The sequence below is a fragment of the Lissotriton helveticus genome, chromosome 2_1, assembly GCF_964261635.1.
Source record: "Lissotriton helveticus chromosome 2_1, aLisHel1.1, whole genome shotgun sequence".
Taxonomy (NCBI): Eukaryota; Metazoa; Chordata; class Amphibia; order Caudata; family Salamandridae; genus Lissotriton; species Lissotriton helveticus.
This window is the reverse complement of record NC_136059.1, coordinates 1170540232-1170557537: the sequence shown is the minus strand read 5'-3', so window position 1 is coordinate 1170557537 and position 17306 is coordinate 1170540232. Positions and strand designations below refer to the sequence as shown.

At 45.8% G+C, this 17306-nt stretch overlaps 1 protein-coding gene across 14 annotated transcripts in view; it reads left to right on the top strand.

Annotated features, from left to right (window-relative positions):
* ANKRD17 (ankyrin repeat domain 17) overlaps positions 1–17306 on the top strand; it is a 1381421-nt gene that overhangs the window by 1067950 nt on the left and 296165 nt on the right. For 8 of the 14 annotated variants that reach the window (XM_078676023.1, XM_078676022.1, XM_078676016.1 and 5 more), the window contains one exon: positions 15665–15832. In XM_078676023.1, coding sequence (XP_078532149.1) covers positions 15665–15832 — 168 coding nt within the window. The remainder of the gene's footprint in view (positions 1–15664; positions 15833–17306) is intronic. The other 6 variants (XM_078676026.1, XM_078676025.1, XM_078676019.1 and 3 more) reach the window with 1 other exon arrangement.

Sequence of the window (17306 nt, the reverse complement as noted above, 5' to 3'; positions counted from 1 at the left end):
GTTTATTGACCCAAAGACTGGCAAGGTAGCCACAGAACTACCTAAAAAGAGGAAACATGAACATTTGGACGACAAGGCTCATCCAAAGAAGAGAACAATGGGGACGAATACAACTCCTCCCCCTTCTCCCAAACCTCACACACCATCTTCACCTCTTCTTCACAATAGGCCAGATATCCCTCCCACACGTCCATCTACACCTACAACAGATGGAGAGAGTGACACAGGGGAGGGGGGACACCCTGGGGATGATGAGGACACAATCCCAGAGGAGGCAGACCCATGGGAGGAGTATAATGTGGGATCAGGTAATGATACCGACCTTGAGTCATATCCCTCAAAACCTTCACCTCCTGATGACAATACTGGGTTTGCACAACTCATTACTAGAGCAGCAACATTTCATAAGGTAGACCTACATACAGAACCTCTAGTACAGGACTTCTTATTAGAAACACTACCTACTGCACAAAGAACATCAGGAACACTACCAATGCTAAAGGGCCTTCTCAGTCATACATCAGAGATATTCAAAGACCCAGTGAGGGCTAGGGTATTGAACCCAAGAATTGATAAAAAATATAGGGCAGCTCCAAAAGACCCAATATACATTAAGGGACAAATTCCTCTAGACTCACTAGTGGTCACAAACGCTCGCAAGAGAGCAAACTCTTTATCTACAGGAGAAGCTCCACCTCCTGACAAAGAGTCCAAACTAATAGATGCCTCTGGCAAGAGAGTAGCATCTCAAGCGGCAAACAGTTGGCGCATAGCTAATACGCAAGCACTACTTGCAAGATATGACAGAGCGCATTATGATGAGTTAGAAACACTCATCAAACATCTCCCTAAAGAACATCAAAAGAAAGCAGATCAACTTATACAAGAAGGGAAGTTAATTACTAACACTTCAATAAAGTGCGCCCTAGACGCGGCAGAAACTGCGGCAAGGTCGACAAACACAAGCATCATGTTAAGGAGACATGCATGGCTCAGAGTATCAGGGTTCAAACAAGAGGTACAAACATCGTTACTGAACCAACCTTTTGATGGGAAAACACTTTTCGGCACAGGGACAGATGAGGCCCTAGAAAAGATGAAAAAGGATACAGAAACGGCTAAATCAATGGGAGCATTGCAACAGCCGACACAAAGAGGTTCCTTTCGTAGATCCACCTATAGAGGAGGATCCAAAAGTACAGGCACAAACCAACAGCAAACCTCTTTTACACCTACATCACCCAGAGGTAATTCTAGAGGTGGATACAGGGGTAACAACAACAAGGGTAGAGGTCGCGGAAACAACAACAACCGCAACTCTCCAACCCCAAAACAGTGACTTCATAGAGCTTCCCCCAGACCATATAACACCGGTAGGGGGACGCCTATCACAATTCCTACCTGTCTGGGAAAACATCACATCAGACAAGTGGGTAAGACAAATTATCCAACATGGTTATTGCCTAGAACTCACAGCTACCCCACCAAACATCCCCCCCAAACAGCGTCCAATGAAACAAGATCACCTGACACTATTAAAACAGGAAGTAATATCACTGCTAGAAAAGCATGCCATAGAGAAGGTTCCACAGCACCAACAGGGAACAGGAGTATACTCCCTATACTTCCTAATCCCCAAAAAGGACGGGTCTCTAAGGCCAATACTGGACCTAAGACCTCTCAACGCATACATAAATTCGGAACATTTCCACATGGTCACGCTCCAACAAGTACTTCCTTTACTGAAGAAAGGGGACTTTCTTTCTACACTGGATCTAAAAGACGCTTACTTTCATATCCCTATTCACAAAGCCCACAGGAAATACCTCAGGTTTGTGGTAGAAGGACAACATTATCAGTTCAAAGTCCTTCCATTTGGTGTCACGACGGCACCAAGGGTGTTCACAAAATGCCTGGCAGTGGTAGCAGCTCACCTAAGAAGACAACAAATTCATGTCTTCCCATACTTGGACGACTGGCTAATAAAAGCCAGGTCGCAAGAGGAGTGTCTGCAACACACACAAAAGACAATTCAGCTACTACACCAGCTAGGGTTCACGGTGAACTACACAAAGTCACACCTACAACCAAACAAGGTTCAACAATATCTGGGGGCTACTATAGACACAGAAAAAGCCAAAGTGTACCCCAACCCAGTCAGGGTCCAAGCAATGCTTACAATCATTCAGAGATTTCAGCCACAACACTCACTAACAGCAAGAGTGTTCATGCAGCTATTAGGCATGATGTCATCCTGCATACTGCTAATACCATATGCAAAACTACAAATGCGTCCGCTACAAGAATGCTTAGCGACACAGTGGAATCAGGCTCAAGGGCAGATTACGGATCTGGTGTTGGTAGACGACCGCACACACCGCTCTCTGAAGTGGTGGAACAGAACAAACATTACCAAGGGGCGGTCGTTCCTAGAGCCAATTCCACAGGTGACAATAACAGCAGACGCATCGCTCACCGGATGGGGAGCACATATGGACAAGTACACAGTACAAGGAAGGTGGAGTGTGCAGGAAAGAACACTACACATCAACTACCTAGAACTACTGGCAGTGTTTCTAGCATTGAAAGCCTTTCAAATACATGTTATCCACAAAGCAGTCCTGATCAGAACAGACAACATGACAGCAATGTATTATATTCAAAAACAGGGGGGGACGCACTCCCTCCAATTATCCAGACTAGCGCAGGAAATTTGGAGATGGGCCATTCCTCAAAACATCTATCTGTTAGCCGAACACCTACCAGGAGTTCAAAACCAGATAGCAGACATCTTAAGCAGACAGTCGGAACAAATACACGAATGGGAACTGCACCAACAAATACTGCAGCCATTCTTCCAAAGATGGGGACAACCAGAGATAGACCTATTTGCCACTCATCAGAACGCAAAATGCCAAAGCTTCGCGTCCAGGTACCCACATCACCTGTCGCAGGGCAATGCGTTATGGATAAATTGGTCCAACAAATTTGCATACGCTTTTCCCCCTCTCCCACTAATCCCATTAGTGGTCGGGAAACTGCAACAACATTCAATGACCATGATACTAGTAGCACCCACGTGGGCAAGACAGCCGTGGTTCACCACGCTCTTGCAACTCTCACAAGTGCCACATCAAAAGCTACGAATTCTACCCATGCACCTTACACAGAACCATGGAGAAATAATGCACCCAGATCCAACTCAGTTGAACTTAGCGATCTGGCTCCTGAAATCCTAGAATTTGGGTACTTAGATCTCCCCCCAAATTGCATGGAAATAATTAAACAAGCGAGACGTCCAACCACCAGAGCATTCTATGCAGCTAAGTGGAAGAGGTTTGCTATACACTGTACTAATAACAATATCAACCCTCTAGACGTATCAACAAGGGAGATTATTTGCTACTTATTACACTTACAGCAATGTAATCTAGCGTACACATCTATCAGAGTACATCTAGCAGCTATAGCAGCATACCTGCAAAACAGGCAGCGCACATCACTGTTCAGAGTACCAGCGATAAAAGCATTCATGGAAGGTCTTAAAAGAGTCATTCCACCAAGATTACCACCTTCCCCAGTCTGGAACCTCAACGTAGTACTCACCAGACTAATGGGGCCACCCTTCGAACCTATGCATAGGTGCGAAATACAATTCCTTACATGGAAGGTGGCATTCCTTATAGCTATTACCTCACTCAGAAGAGTAAGCGAATTACAGGCATTAACAATACAAGAACCATTCCTACAGTTACACCAGAATAAAGTGGTTCTTAGAACAAACCCAAAGTTCTTGCCTAAGGTAATTTCAGCATTCCACATCAATCAGCCAGTGGAATTACCAGTCTTCTTTCCAAAGCCACAGACAGTGGCAGAAAGGGCTCTACATACACTAGATGTTAAAAGAGCCATTTTGTACTACATAGAAATAACACAAGACTTCAGGAAAACTAAACAACTATTTGTAGCATTTTCCCCAACACATAAGGGCAATCCTATCTCTAAAGCAGGCATCGCAAGATGGATTGTAAGATGTATACAAATATGTTACATTAAAGCAAAGAGAACATTAACTGTTCCTCCTAGAGCTCATTCCACAAGAAAACTAGGAGCATCTATGGCATTCTTAGGGAACATTCCCCTAGATGACATATGTAGAGCAGCAACTTGGTCTACACCACATACATTCACAAAGCACTACTGTGTTGATGTACAGGCTGCACAACAAGCCAGAGTGGGCCAAGCTGTATTAAAAACTCTATTTCAGACAGTTGCGACAGACACTGGTGACCACCGCTAGGGAGGTAACTGCTGTACAATCTATTCATAAATGTACCATCTGCAGCCCATATGCCTCGAACGGAATATGCTACTTACCAGTATGCATCTGTTCTTGGCATAGAGGGCTGCAGAGTGGTACATGCCCTCCCTGCCTCCCCGGAAACCTGTGTCTGTCCCAACATTATCTTATTTAGATACATTTACATGGGCATATCTTTATGTACTATACTACACTACTCCATCTAACCCTACTATGGCAAAACAATCTAAGGATGGAGCCGATGCCCATGCGCACTAACACCGAGAGGAGGAGTCACCTATGACGACAAAGACTTCTCCAGAAGAAAAACAAAGTGCAATCATCCGAGCCCAACACCAGATGGCGATCTATTCATAAATGTACCACTCTGCAGCCCTCTATGCCAAGAACAGATGCATACTGGTAAGTAGCATATTCCTTCCTACCTTTGGTGACACTCTTTATGGAGGAGACTGTCTACCCTCCCCATTCTGTGATTTGACTGTAGAAATCAATATTATTCCTAGTCTGGGAATCTGCACACTGGTCAACCCCAATTTGCAATTATCTCTGTCTCTGGACGTCAAAAGCAACTGTCATTGGTGCATGGTAGTGGTGCCTGTATAGGCACCACATGTCATTTCCGAACCACAACTGCATCAGTGCGGATCCTAGTGCCATCTACTGGTCTGTAGGGGTATTGTTGAAAAGTTTCCAGATCAAGTCTAATTTGTGGGGAATAGTCAAAAGGTGAGGAATTTGCATTTAGATAGTCTCTACCAGAAAGAGCAGTTCGAGGCCTATGAGCTGCAGATCTCACACTTAGCATTAGATCGCCATCTGGTGTTTGGCTTGGATGCTTGCACATTGTTGTTGTCTTGGAAGAAGTCTTTGTAATCAGGAGATAGGTGACTCATCCCTTGGACGATAGTGCGCATGGGCATCGACTCCATCCTTAGATTGTTTTTTTCCACCATTGGGTTCGGATGCAACTTTTGTGCTCCGGTTCGAAAACCATTTGACGCGAGAAAAACTTCCATAAATCTATCATACCACCTCAGACTGAGACTTCTCCACCTCATACACCCACAGACGATGATAATGAGGACTTAGAGGGGGGGGGTGACCCAGATGACCCTTTCACGTATCCAACTGACCCACATGATTGGGAGTACCTTATCCCAACAGATATACCAGACGTCCCAAGCACACACACATACCCCTCAAAACCATCTCCCACAGACGATAATATTGGTTTTGGGCAGTTAATTAATAGGGCTGCCATCTATCATGGCGTCACAATGCACTCAGATGCAGCAGAGGAGGATTTTCTGTTGGATACATTTGAACAGTCCCAGATAACAGTGCAACTATTGCTAATGATTAAGGGAGTCATTAAACATGCCCCTGAAGTGTTTAAAGATCCCGTACGTGCCAGAATTTGTAACCCTAGAATAGAAAAAAAGTATAGACCTTCCCCTGCAGACCCTGCTTACATTAAAGAACAGCTGCCTTTAGATTCTCTAGTAGTTTCCAACGCTAGAAAGCACGCCAACTTCCAAACCTCTGGAGAAGCGCCACCCCCTGATTAAGAATCCAAACTGCTAGACGCTTCTGGTAAAAGGGTAGCTGCACAAGCAGCCAATCATTGGCACATAGCCAACACGCAAGCACTGCTCGCAAGATATGATAGGGCTCACTACGATCAGTTAGAAACCCTACTACAACATTTGCCTGACCAATATAAAACACCAGCAAATGATTTCATTCAAGAGGGTAAGCTAATTTCAAATGTGTCAATAAAATGCGCACTTGACGCAGCAGACACTGCCTCTAGATCAATCAATAACAGTGTACTACTAAGGTTACATGCCTGGCTGCACATCTCAGGCTTTAAGCAGGAAGTCCAGACTAGCATCCTCAACCAGCCGTTCAACCAACAACTTCTTTTTGGCCCAGCTGTAGACACTGCACTTGAAAAAATGAAGAAAGACACTGAGACTGCTAAGTCCATGGGAGCTTTACAATCTCAACAAATACATCGCTCCTTTCGTCGCTCCTTCTATAGAGGAGCCTCCAAAAACATTGGATCAGACAACTCATCTTCATTTAAAGCCGCTACACAAACATCCCCTAATAGAGGATACTTTAGAGCTGGATACAGAGGAAACAACAATAAAGGAAGAGGTCGAGAGAATAACAACACTCATACCTCCCCTAACACAAAACAGTGACTTCCCTCCTCTCCCCCAGGCCATCCCATCCCACTCCAGTCGGGGGGAGATTATCACAGTTCCTACCTGTCTGGGATTCCATCACAACAGACAGGCGGGTAAAACAGATTATACAGTATTGTTACTGCCTAGAACTTACAGCTAACCCCCCCCCCCCCCCCCCCCCCCCCCCCCCCCCCCCCACACACACACACACACACACACACACACACACACACACACACACACACACACACACACACACACACACACACACACACACACACACACACACACACACACACACACACACACACACACACACACACACACACACACACACACACACACACACACACACACACACACACACACACACACACACACACACACACACACACACACACCCCCCCCCCCCCCCCCCCCCCCAATACTCCGATGTCCACAGAACATCTTATGGTCCTAAAACCAGAAGTTCTCTCACTGCTTCAAAAGAAAGCAATAGAGATTGTTCCCTTACAACATCAAGGGACAGGGGTTTACTTGCTATACTTCCTAATACCCAAGAAAGATGGGACTCCAAGACCAATACTAGATCTCGGGCCCCTCATCCTATATATACACTCGGATCATTTACAGATGATGCTACTGCAACAAGGTGACTGTAGGAGAGTAGGTTCTGCTTCCTATGGTCACCCCCACTTTTTGCTTTTGCTTTACTGGTTTTCGACTTAGATGTGGCTGTGGGCCTGCTAATCAGACCCACAGCCCAGATGCACTCTCTCTAAATTCACACCATGTACTCTAGGTACATTCACAATTGGTAATTGGTTCACCTTATCAGCCCCTGTAGAAGTGTACCCTAGGTACTCAGGGCATAGGTGTAACCGAGGCCTCCAGGGGCTGCAGCATGTATTATGCCACCCCTGGCTGGCCACTCAAACTGACACAACTAGCTGATCATTCAGCTGGGGCAAGATTGTGTAATCAGCCCTTGCTTAGGTATAGTATTCCTATATCTACCCTTAAATATAGACACACAGTAACCTATAAGTCACTCCTATGGCAGGCCTTAACAATCCTGGAGGCAGAGTGCTTGGTTATGAGTGAGATGGTGCTCTAGCATGAGCTGAGCCTGTCTGCAGCTTTCGGAACCATGTCCTTATAGCTGTTCTATGATATCGCCATACCATATACTCTTAAGTGTATTATAATCCTCGCGGTTGAATGCTAACTCTGGTTTGGCTTTATCTAAACATGTTGTGTAAGGTGTCATACGCTTTGGAATACTACCCCCTCGCCAATTCTGGCGACGGGGGTAGCATTCCACCCTTCTAGAGGGAGAAGACATGTTAGTTCTGACTATCCCGGTTAAAGTTAACCAGAGCCCCAGCGTCACAAAATGGACGCTGCTGCCACAGACACAAGTCTGACCTCCTGCTGCTGGGAGTCCTTCCAGTCACGGCGGTTTGGACAATAGGTTTCCTGCCTGGAGAGGTGCGAGCACCACCCCAGACAGGACTTTGTGTTTTGGGACAGGGAGGGCTGAATAAATTGAGACACTGCCTGAGGCACACTAGGTGCTTTATGCATACCCCAGTTCAAACCGGTTGCTGGGGCACTCCAGCCCCAGCTCTGGCGCGAGCCTGGACAAAGGAAAGGGGGTGTAACCACCCCCCCTTCCTGGCCCCACCCATAGGAGGGACCTAGGATCTAATCCAGCCCCTTTTAGCTGTATAAAGGTAGGAGCTGTGTCCCTAGACTTTAGATTTTGATCCTGAACTGAAACTTGAACGAAACTCTGGACCTTCGACATTCTGCTGAAGACTGAAGAATCTCCCTTGTGGCCAAGGAGTGACCACCCTGGGCAACCAGGCACCATCCAGCAAATCAATGGCTTGCTTTGTGGACGTTTCCGCCGGAACACGAGCACAGAGCCTGACAAAACATAGACTTCCAGACCTCTCTGACCCTCTCTTCACGTCTGCAGCATAGCTGAGATCCGTGGAGGCGACAAGACACGTGGGACCGGTCATCTTGAAAAGTCCACGACTTGCGAACTGCGCAGCTCCTGAGGTATCCTCGAAGCTGTGCACTGGGGATTGAGGAGCCCCGAATCCGAGCTCCACCTACAGCGAAGATCAGCCCTCCACACTCCACGAGTTCTGCGTGGGGCCCTTCTGCTTGTGTTCTGCTCAACGCGTTGTCCGGTTGCTGGCCCGTTGGCTAGTAGCCTCTGTGACGACAATCCTTTTGAATCACCTCGCTGGTATGGTTGCTCCAGACTGACCCTTGCCTCCCTGCAAAGGTGAGGCACCTCAGACCCTCCTGGTCTGCACCAGAAGCCTTTTGTGTATCCTGCATGGGTTGCCTTTGCTTAGGCTTGTTGGCTCCAATCCGGAAGTTGACCCCTCCATCTGCGAGAACCTTCGTGGGACAGCTCCTCTCCAGCACCTGGTCGTCCTAGACGCCTCCTGGTCCGCGTGGCTGCAAAGACAAGCTACACGACAGCACCTGATTGCTCCTTGACGACGTCTGGTTCCTTCCTGCTTCCACCCGGTCACTGGCTAGTGACGTAGACTCTGCCCCCTCTGCTTTCAGGTCTCCTTCATCTTCGATCCACCCTTGGATCCCCCCGGACATCTTCCTCCTGGTCTCCTGCAACATCTTTCTTCACAGGCTCCATAGACTTCAATGGCGAAACCCGACACATCTTCACACCTATGCATCCGCTTCCTGTGGGTGAGGTAACGCGAGCACTTCGGTGCTCCTAAGGGTATTGACTATCCAAGTATCTAGGTTTTTAGTTGTTTCCTTCTAGCTAGACCGGAAGTGTCCTGAATCTTCATTTACTTACCTTCTAAGTTCCCATTGACTTTCTATTGACTCTCGCGTGAGTGTACTGACACTGCACGCGCCGCCCGTGGGCCTCTCACTCCTAACCTAAGGTTCAGATTGTGTAACCCCAGCGATTCTCTAGGCCCTAGGCCTTTCCTTTTCCCGAGTCGTGGTTCTTATACCACTTACTTAGTATATGGTTTTACGCGCCCTTAGGGCCTAACTGTAAATTGTGCTATTTAAAGTATTTCTAAGAGTAACTTGTTATGTGCTTAGGCCTCTGATCTCATAAAGAGTTCAGAGGAGTGTGTTAGTAAATAAATACATATATATTTTATATATATCCTGTGTGGTGTCCTTTCATTTGATATTCAAGGGGTTACATATGGTAAAACAGCTGGCTTCTCACGCCCTCAAGAGTCTTTTAGCCTAAGACTGTTCTGTCCACGCTACCACTAGGATAGCTGGTCTATAAGGTTGACTTACAACCATCACCATAAGGGTTGTTTGGACTGGTGCAAGGTGTTCACTAGAATAGTGAACATCATATACCAGGCCAACTTCTCACAGCGACTTTCTTGCCACACGAGATCTCAAGGACGCCTACTTCCACATTCCCATACATCCTTCTCACAGAAAGTATCAAAGGTTTGTAGTGGATGGACAACACTACCAATTCAAAGTCCTTCCATTCGGAGTCACCACTGCACCCAGAGTGTTCAGAAAGTGCTGTGCAGTAGTAGGGGCACATCTCAGAAGACCACAGATCCATGTCTTCCCATATCTAGATGACTGGCTAATAAAAGCCAAGTCACTCAATCCGTGTGTTCAACACACTCCTCAAACCATTCAAACATTACACAACTTGGGTTCACAATCAACTACACCAAGTCTCATCTGTAGCCTTCTCATATACACCAATATCTGGGGGCCTCAATAAACACCTCCACAGCTCAAGTCCAACACTCCCAGCCAGAGTGTTCATGCAGCTCATAGGCATGATGGCATCTTGCATTTTTATTGTACCATATGCAAGACTTCAAATGCATCCATTACAGTAATGTCTAGCACATCAGTGGAATCAGGCTCAAGGCCATCTTACAGATCTGGTGTTGGTGGACAGCCGCACACATCGCTCTCTGCAGTGGTGGAACACCAACAACTTGTCCAAAGGGAGGCCGTTCCTCAAACCTGTTCCACAGATAGAACTCAGAACAGACGCATCACTCGCAGGATGGGGAGCACATCTCCTCGGACATATAACTCTGGGCAAATGAACCAATCAACAAAAAGTGCTGAACATCAATCACCAGGAGCTACTAACAATATTCCTAGCAACAAAATCTTTCCAAGTACATGTACAAAACAAAGCTGTCTTGATCCAGACGGACAACATGACAGCCATGTACTACATACAAAAACAAGGAGGCGCACATTCTCTGCTGCTGTCCCAGCTTGCACAGAACATGTGGAGATGGGCCATCCCACAAAATATATATCTACTTGCCGAACGTCTTCCTGAGTTCACAATCAGATTGCGGATCTGTAAAGTCGACAGATGCAACAGATTCACAAATGGGAACTCTATCCCCAAGTCCTTCTACCATTTTTCCAAATGTGTGGCCAACCAGACATAAATCTGTTCGCCACACATGATAACGCAAAATGCCCAACCTTCACCGCCAGGTTTCCACAACCTTTGTCCAAGGGCAATGCGATATGGATGAACTGGTCAGGCAGATTTGCGTACGCTTTTCTGCCACTCCTACTAATTCCACTAGTGGTACGCAAGCTCCGACAACAGTCTCTCAAACAAATCTTAGTAGCTCCCACATGGGTACGCCAACCATGGTTCACAACACTGCTGGAACTCTCACTAGTTCCACATCAAAAACTGTGCCTGTCCCCATCTCTGCTAACGCAGAGCCATGGAGAGATCAGACATCCAGATCCAGGTCAGCTGAATCTGGCGATCTGGCTCCTGAAGTCTGAATTCGGGTATCTTAACCTACCACCGGACTGTATGAACATCATTAAAGAAGCCAGCAGCCTACTACTAGAGCTTGCTATGCTGCAAAATGGAAAAGATTTGTCATTTACGGCATCAATAACCATATTGATCCACTGGATGCCTCCATCCAGAATATCATTTGCTACCTACTTCACTTGCAAACATGTAATCTAGCATATTCATCCATAAGTGTACATCTAGCAGCACTTGCTGCTTACTTACAAAACAGACAACACTTGGCACTATTTAGTGTCCCTGCAATTAAAGCCTTTATGGAGGGCCTAAAAAGAATCATTCCTGCTAGGTCACGACCCTCTCCAGTGTGGAACCTAAATATTGTGTTCGAGGCATATGAGCTGCAGATTACACACTATGCATAGATGGCCACCTAGTGTTGGGCCCGGATGTTTGCAGTTTGTTTTGTTGTAGAAAAGTCTTTGGAAGTCACGGGATAGGTGACTCCTCCTTTGGATGATACTGCGCATGGGCATCGGCTCCATCCCCAGATTGTTTTTTTCCGCCACCGGGCTCGGATGTGTTTCCAGCGCTCCGTGTTTTAACCGATTTCCTTTGGCGCGCAATCCTCACCGACTTACAGAAATTAAGTTTCAAACGCTTTCCAGTCGACGCTACTCTTCAACACTGAAAACTTCAATTCCGATCGTGGTCGACTGCCTTCGGGCCAACTAGGCCTCGACTCCAGCTCATGGAAAGGACGCCATTTAAAAAGGGTCCTCAATGTGGGTCGAAGTTTCCCCACACCGACCTTCATGAAGTGTGTAACCTTTGCCTCTCCCCAGAGCACGGGGCCAAAGACTGTTATGCTTGTGTCTATTTCCGCTCCAAAAAGACTATCCGGGACCGAAGAGCGAGGAGAACAATGGCTCGATCTTCAGCTTCGATTCTGGACGACATCTTTGAAGAAGGCATCAACGTTCCAGAACAGCACGACGTCGACAGCAATTCCGAGGCAGAAGACTCCGAAGTCGATGACATCACTCCAGCACAGCGGGTCGTAAGTAAGACCGTCGACCCCGACCCTTCCTCGAAGTGCTGCACTTCCGCAAAACGGGCGGGGCCGCGTTGGCCATTGGCCGACGGCAGCACGGAAGGGGTTAACAATTCCTCCAAAAGCCCATTCTACATGGAAAATAGGGGCTTCAATGGCATTCTTAGGGAACATTCCCCAAGAAAATATATGCAAAGCAGCTACATGGCTTACACCACACACATTCACACAGCATTTCTGTGTAGATGTGCAAACTAAACAAGCAGCCACTGTGGGCCAGGCTGTACTAAAAACACTGTTTCAAACCACTGCAACAGATACTGGTGGTCGCCGCTAGGTGTGGGTACTGCTATACAATCTATGCATAGTGTGTAATCTGCAGCTCATATGCCTCGAACGGAAAATGCTACTTACCAGTATGCATCTGTTCTTGGCATGTAGAGCTGCAGAGTTACACACGCCCACCCGCCTCCCCGGCTACCTTTATCTGTTCCAGTATTATCTTAATTAGATACAAAGAACATGGACATCACTACATCTTGTACAGCTCCATCACTTCCCTAATGGCGAAAAACAATCTGGGGATGGAGCCGATGCCCATGCGCAGTATCATCCAAAGGAGGAGTCGCCTATCCCATGACTTCCAAAGACTTTTCTACAACAAAACAAACTGCAAACATCCGGGCCCAAAACTAGGTGGCCATCTATGCATAGTGTGTAACTCTGCAGCTCTACATGCCAAGAACAGATGCATACTGGTAAGTAGCATTTTCCTTTTGCCAGGCTCATGGGACCCCCATTTGAACCTGTCCACAAATGTGAACTACAGTTCCTCACATGGAAAGTAGCTTTCCTTGTTGCCATGACCTCTCTTAGAAGAGTAAGTGAGATCCAGGCTTTAACCATACAGGAGCCATTCTTAGAATTACATCGTAACAAGGTGGTTCTCAGAACAAACTCAAAATTCCTTCCTAAAGTCATCTCTCCATTTCATCTTAACCAATCAGTGGAGTTACCAGTGTTTTTTCAAAACCCATACTCCGTAGCAGAAAGAGCTCTACACACCCTAGATGTCAAAAGAGCACTGCTTTATTACATTGACAGAATAAAACCCTGTTGCAAAACAAAACAATTGTGTGTAGCATTCTCCCCACTGCATAAGGGTAATCCCATCTCCATCTTGCAAGGTGGATAGTTAAATGTATCCAAATATGCTACCAAAAAGCTAAACGCATCTTGACAATTGCCCCTAGAGCGCACTCTACACGCAAACTAGGGGTCTCTATGGCATTCGTAGGGAACATTCCCCTAGATGACATCTGTAAGGCAGCAACATGGTCTACAACTCACACCTTCACTGAACACTACTGAGTTGACGTGCAAGCCAAGCAGCAAGCTTCTGTGGGCCAAGCTGTTCTTAAAACTCTCTTTCTAACTACTGCAACTGATACGGGTGACCACCGATAGGGGCGATACTGATGTACAGTCTATGCTAAGTGTGAGATCTGCAGCTCATATGCCTCGAACGGAAAATGCTACTTACCAGTATGCATCTGTTCTTGGCATGTAGGGCTGCAGATTCTCACAGGCCCACTCACCTCCCCGGGACCTGTATCTGTTCCAGTTCTATCTTATTTAGATATACACACATGGAAATTTTTTCTGTTTCTACTAACTCCATAATTTCCCATCATGGCGAAAAACAGTCTAAGGATGGAGTCTATGCCCATGCGCACTATCGTCCAAGGGAGGAGTCACCTATCTTGTGACTACAAAGACTTCTTCCAAGACAACAACAATGTGCAAGCATCCGAGCCCAACACCAGATGGCGATCTAATGCGAAGTGTGAGAATCTGCAGCTCTACATGCCAAGAACAGATGCTTACTGGTAAGTAGCATTTACCTTACTGAACATAAGCAACTTGTTCATTGTAGGTCAAGGATGTCCGTTTGTGTGCTTAAATGTCCATCAACCAGGCAGTCTATACCAATCATTGGTCCATTTAGACTTTCACGTGCCGAGACAGCAACATGGGCTCTCTCCAGTTTGCAAGAGTTAGACCCTGTCCAGTTAGAGTAAGTGTTTGAGGAATGGGTTGAACACCTGCTGATCTCATTGTGCCACCATACATTATAAGAAATAACAATTCTTCACTGACCGCTAATGGGATAGTCTGTAGTATTCCTGTTTGATTAATTCATTTGGGGTTTCTTCTTTCTTTCCACCTGGTCCTGAAAGTGCTCACCAATGTCAAGACAAAAAAAGTCCCCACGAATTGCTGCAGCCAGTGTTAGGTTGAGACTTTACTGGTACTCCCCATCATCCTGCTGGCCCTTCCGGTCTTTTCACATAGAAGTGTGTTTGAGGTGCATTTCTTTAAGTTCTGCTGCAGTCAGTTGTCACTAAGTAACATCCTATGTAGGTTCTATTTTTACCACTTGTGTGATAAAGCCTTGGTACCACAGCACTGCAATTATTTAAAATAGTTACTACTTTTGGGCAGTTGACTCTCTGGATAACAAAGGTAGGCAGTTAATGCTGTTATCGTAGGTGGTGGTTGGGGGTAGACTCTGAGATACTGTATGACACTACATATAAAGGTTCTGAGCTTCATTGCCCATTCACTTGACCATAAAAGGAAATGACTTGACAGGTAGATAAGTAGATCACTTAAAAGCATGTTGGCATGTGTTGAAGATAATGTGTGTGATGGTCATTGTGACAAATGCTCCAGGTCTTATGGTGGATAATTGGTCTTGCTTTTTAGGTTTTCAGAGCATGCATTTCCAAACTCATTTTGTTCAGTATTAAAATTCCAATTTCTTCCCTCTCCTGCCCACCTGTCTGTCATGTTCCACTCCATCCTATTGACGTGTTGCCATAGTCAAGAAGTTTGGAAATCAAATGTTTGACCTCTGTTATTATTCTGCATGTTTTTTCTGGTTTTGTTTTAATCAATACAACAAGACCTCTTCACCATATCATTTCTAGAAATATTGCCAGTGGAACTCTATTCTAGATTTTGCAGTTGAAACCATATCACACTATTGCTAAGAATGAAAGGGTTTACTTGTGACAGTACCAGTTTGTGAAGAGCACATATACATGAACTGTTTATGAATGGCCCTTTTCATTCCTTGGAATGTTTTGTCTAACACAATTGATATTCAGACAAAAATAAAGCTTGTTCCCTGCATCGAAAACCAGTCCTAACATGTAATACTGCAGATACCTTTTTATTCTTAAAAAAATTATAGCAACAATGTTTGATGAGTTTCTTTATTTCTCTAGGTTATCTGAGTGCATAGGTGAATCCCCAGTAACCTCCTTGCCTATGTGTGCTAAGCCCTCTCCACTTTCCTCGCCAAATACGAAATTAACAATAGCTAGTCCTAAAAGAAGCCAAAAGAGGGAAGATGGTTGGAAGGAAGTTGTAAGAAGGCAAGTAAAAAACCAGAGGCAAGAATCTCCGCTTGTATTTTTTTCAAAATTGAACGTTCTGTGTTCTTTTGTAACTGCTCTGTTAATTTGCATTGCAAATTGATGAAGTTTGCTTACTTAACTTGAGTTACTTGTGTAGAGCAAGTTAAGGCCTTGCGTATGCCCAGAAGTTCTTTCATAGTGCATGTTCCTGTTGTGATTGAATTTAAGACAGTTTAACAGTGTGTATTGTAACCTGTTCCATTCGTTTGGTATATACAGATTGCAGATTTCACATTTGGTAACAAACAAAAAGGAAAATAAGTATAAGCCAAAGATCATGAGAGCCTAAGCTATTTCCGTCTTGCATGGTTTTCTGCTTAATGATTACAGGTTCAGACTTCCTAAACTCCAAAGACCAGTTTCCATTGGTCACTGGTACCATCAGTGACTACAGATGGCACACACTGATCTGTGGATGCTACTTCACTAGAAAATTTTCACAGCAACCTGTAGATACTGAGAATCCGCCCCATAACAAACCGTTGGCATTACATGGTGGGATTTGTTCTTTAGAGAAACGCCATTGTGGGGCACCAGTAGACTGTAGACTCCTGCTAACCAGGAACAGTTGACCAGATGCAGGAGCCTATATTGACTGAAATTGCCAATAGAGAATATTGGTGGTCTGTTTTGGAGTAGCTATTTTGGTGGTGACAGATAGTATTATTGCTTTGGTTCCTGGTAGCTCTGCAGCCCCTCTGAATTTTCCAGTGTGGTACAAGAGCCAATACTGGTGCGAGTCCCCATATCTGTATTCTTTGCCCACATCCTGAATTTTTTTGCAGAGAAAAGGTTCATAAATATTTGTTTATCCCTGGAATACGATGAGAAAGATTGCGACGCGTGCCGATCGTGTAGATCGAAGAAGACGCTTTGTGGCCGTCTGGCTCGACGTCACGAGATGCAACACCAAGGCGGCTCCATACCGGACATCTTTGGCGAAGATTCCGACCTGGAAGAAACACAAGTTCAAGGAGCCAAGGAAGAACACATCTTCGTGTCCGAGGCCGACTCCAACATAGAAGAAGAGGAGCAAGTTACACCGGGGCAGCGTATTGTGAGTACAGAAACCCCCTTGCTCCAACAACACAAGACAAAAAAGGCTCCGGTCCTTCTGCCTGCACCGAGAAAGTTTTGAGCCCCCCACCCCTGCAGGCCAGGCGCCGAAACACAAAGAGAAGCCTTCCGGCTCAGGACCGAGTCGGCCCCATGCCGGCGCTGAACCGAAATCCTCTGCGCTGAAATCCAAGCATGTACTGATCCATGTTCCATCTTTGTCGAAGACTTAATCTTCGGTACCGAAGAATTTGGAGCCAAAGCTTTCGATACCGAAAGCAACAAGTAAAGATAAAGACTCTGAACATATTCATGCCAAACTGCCTGAAAAAAAGGAAGCTGGGCCAAAAGGATGAGCACCATATGCCCCTAAAGAAAAAGGAATGTGGGTACT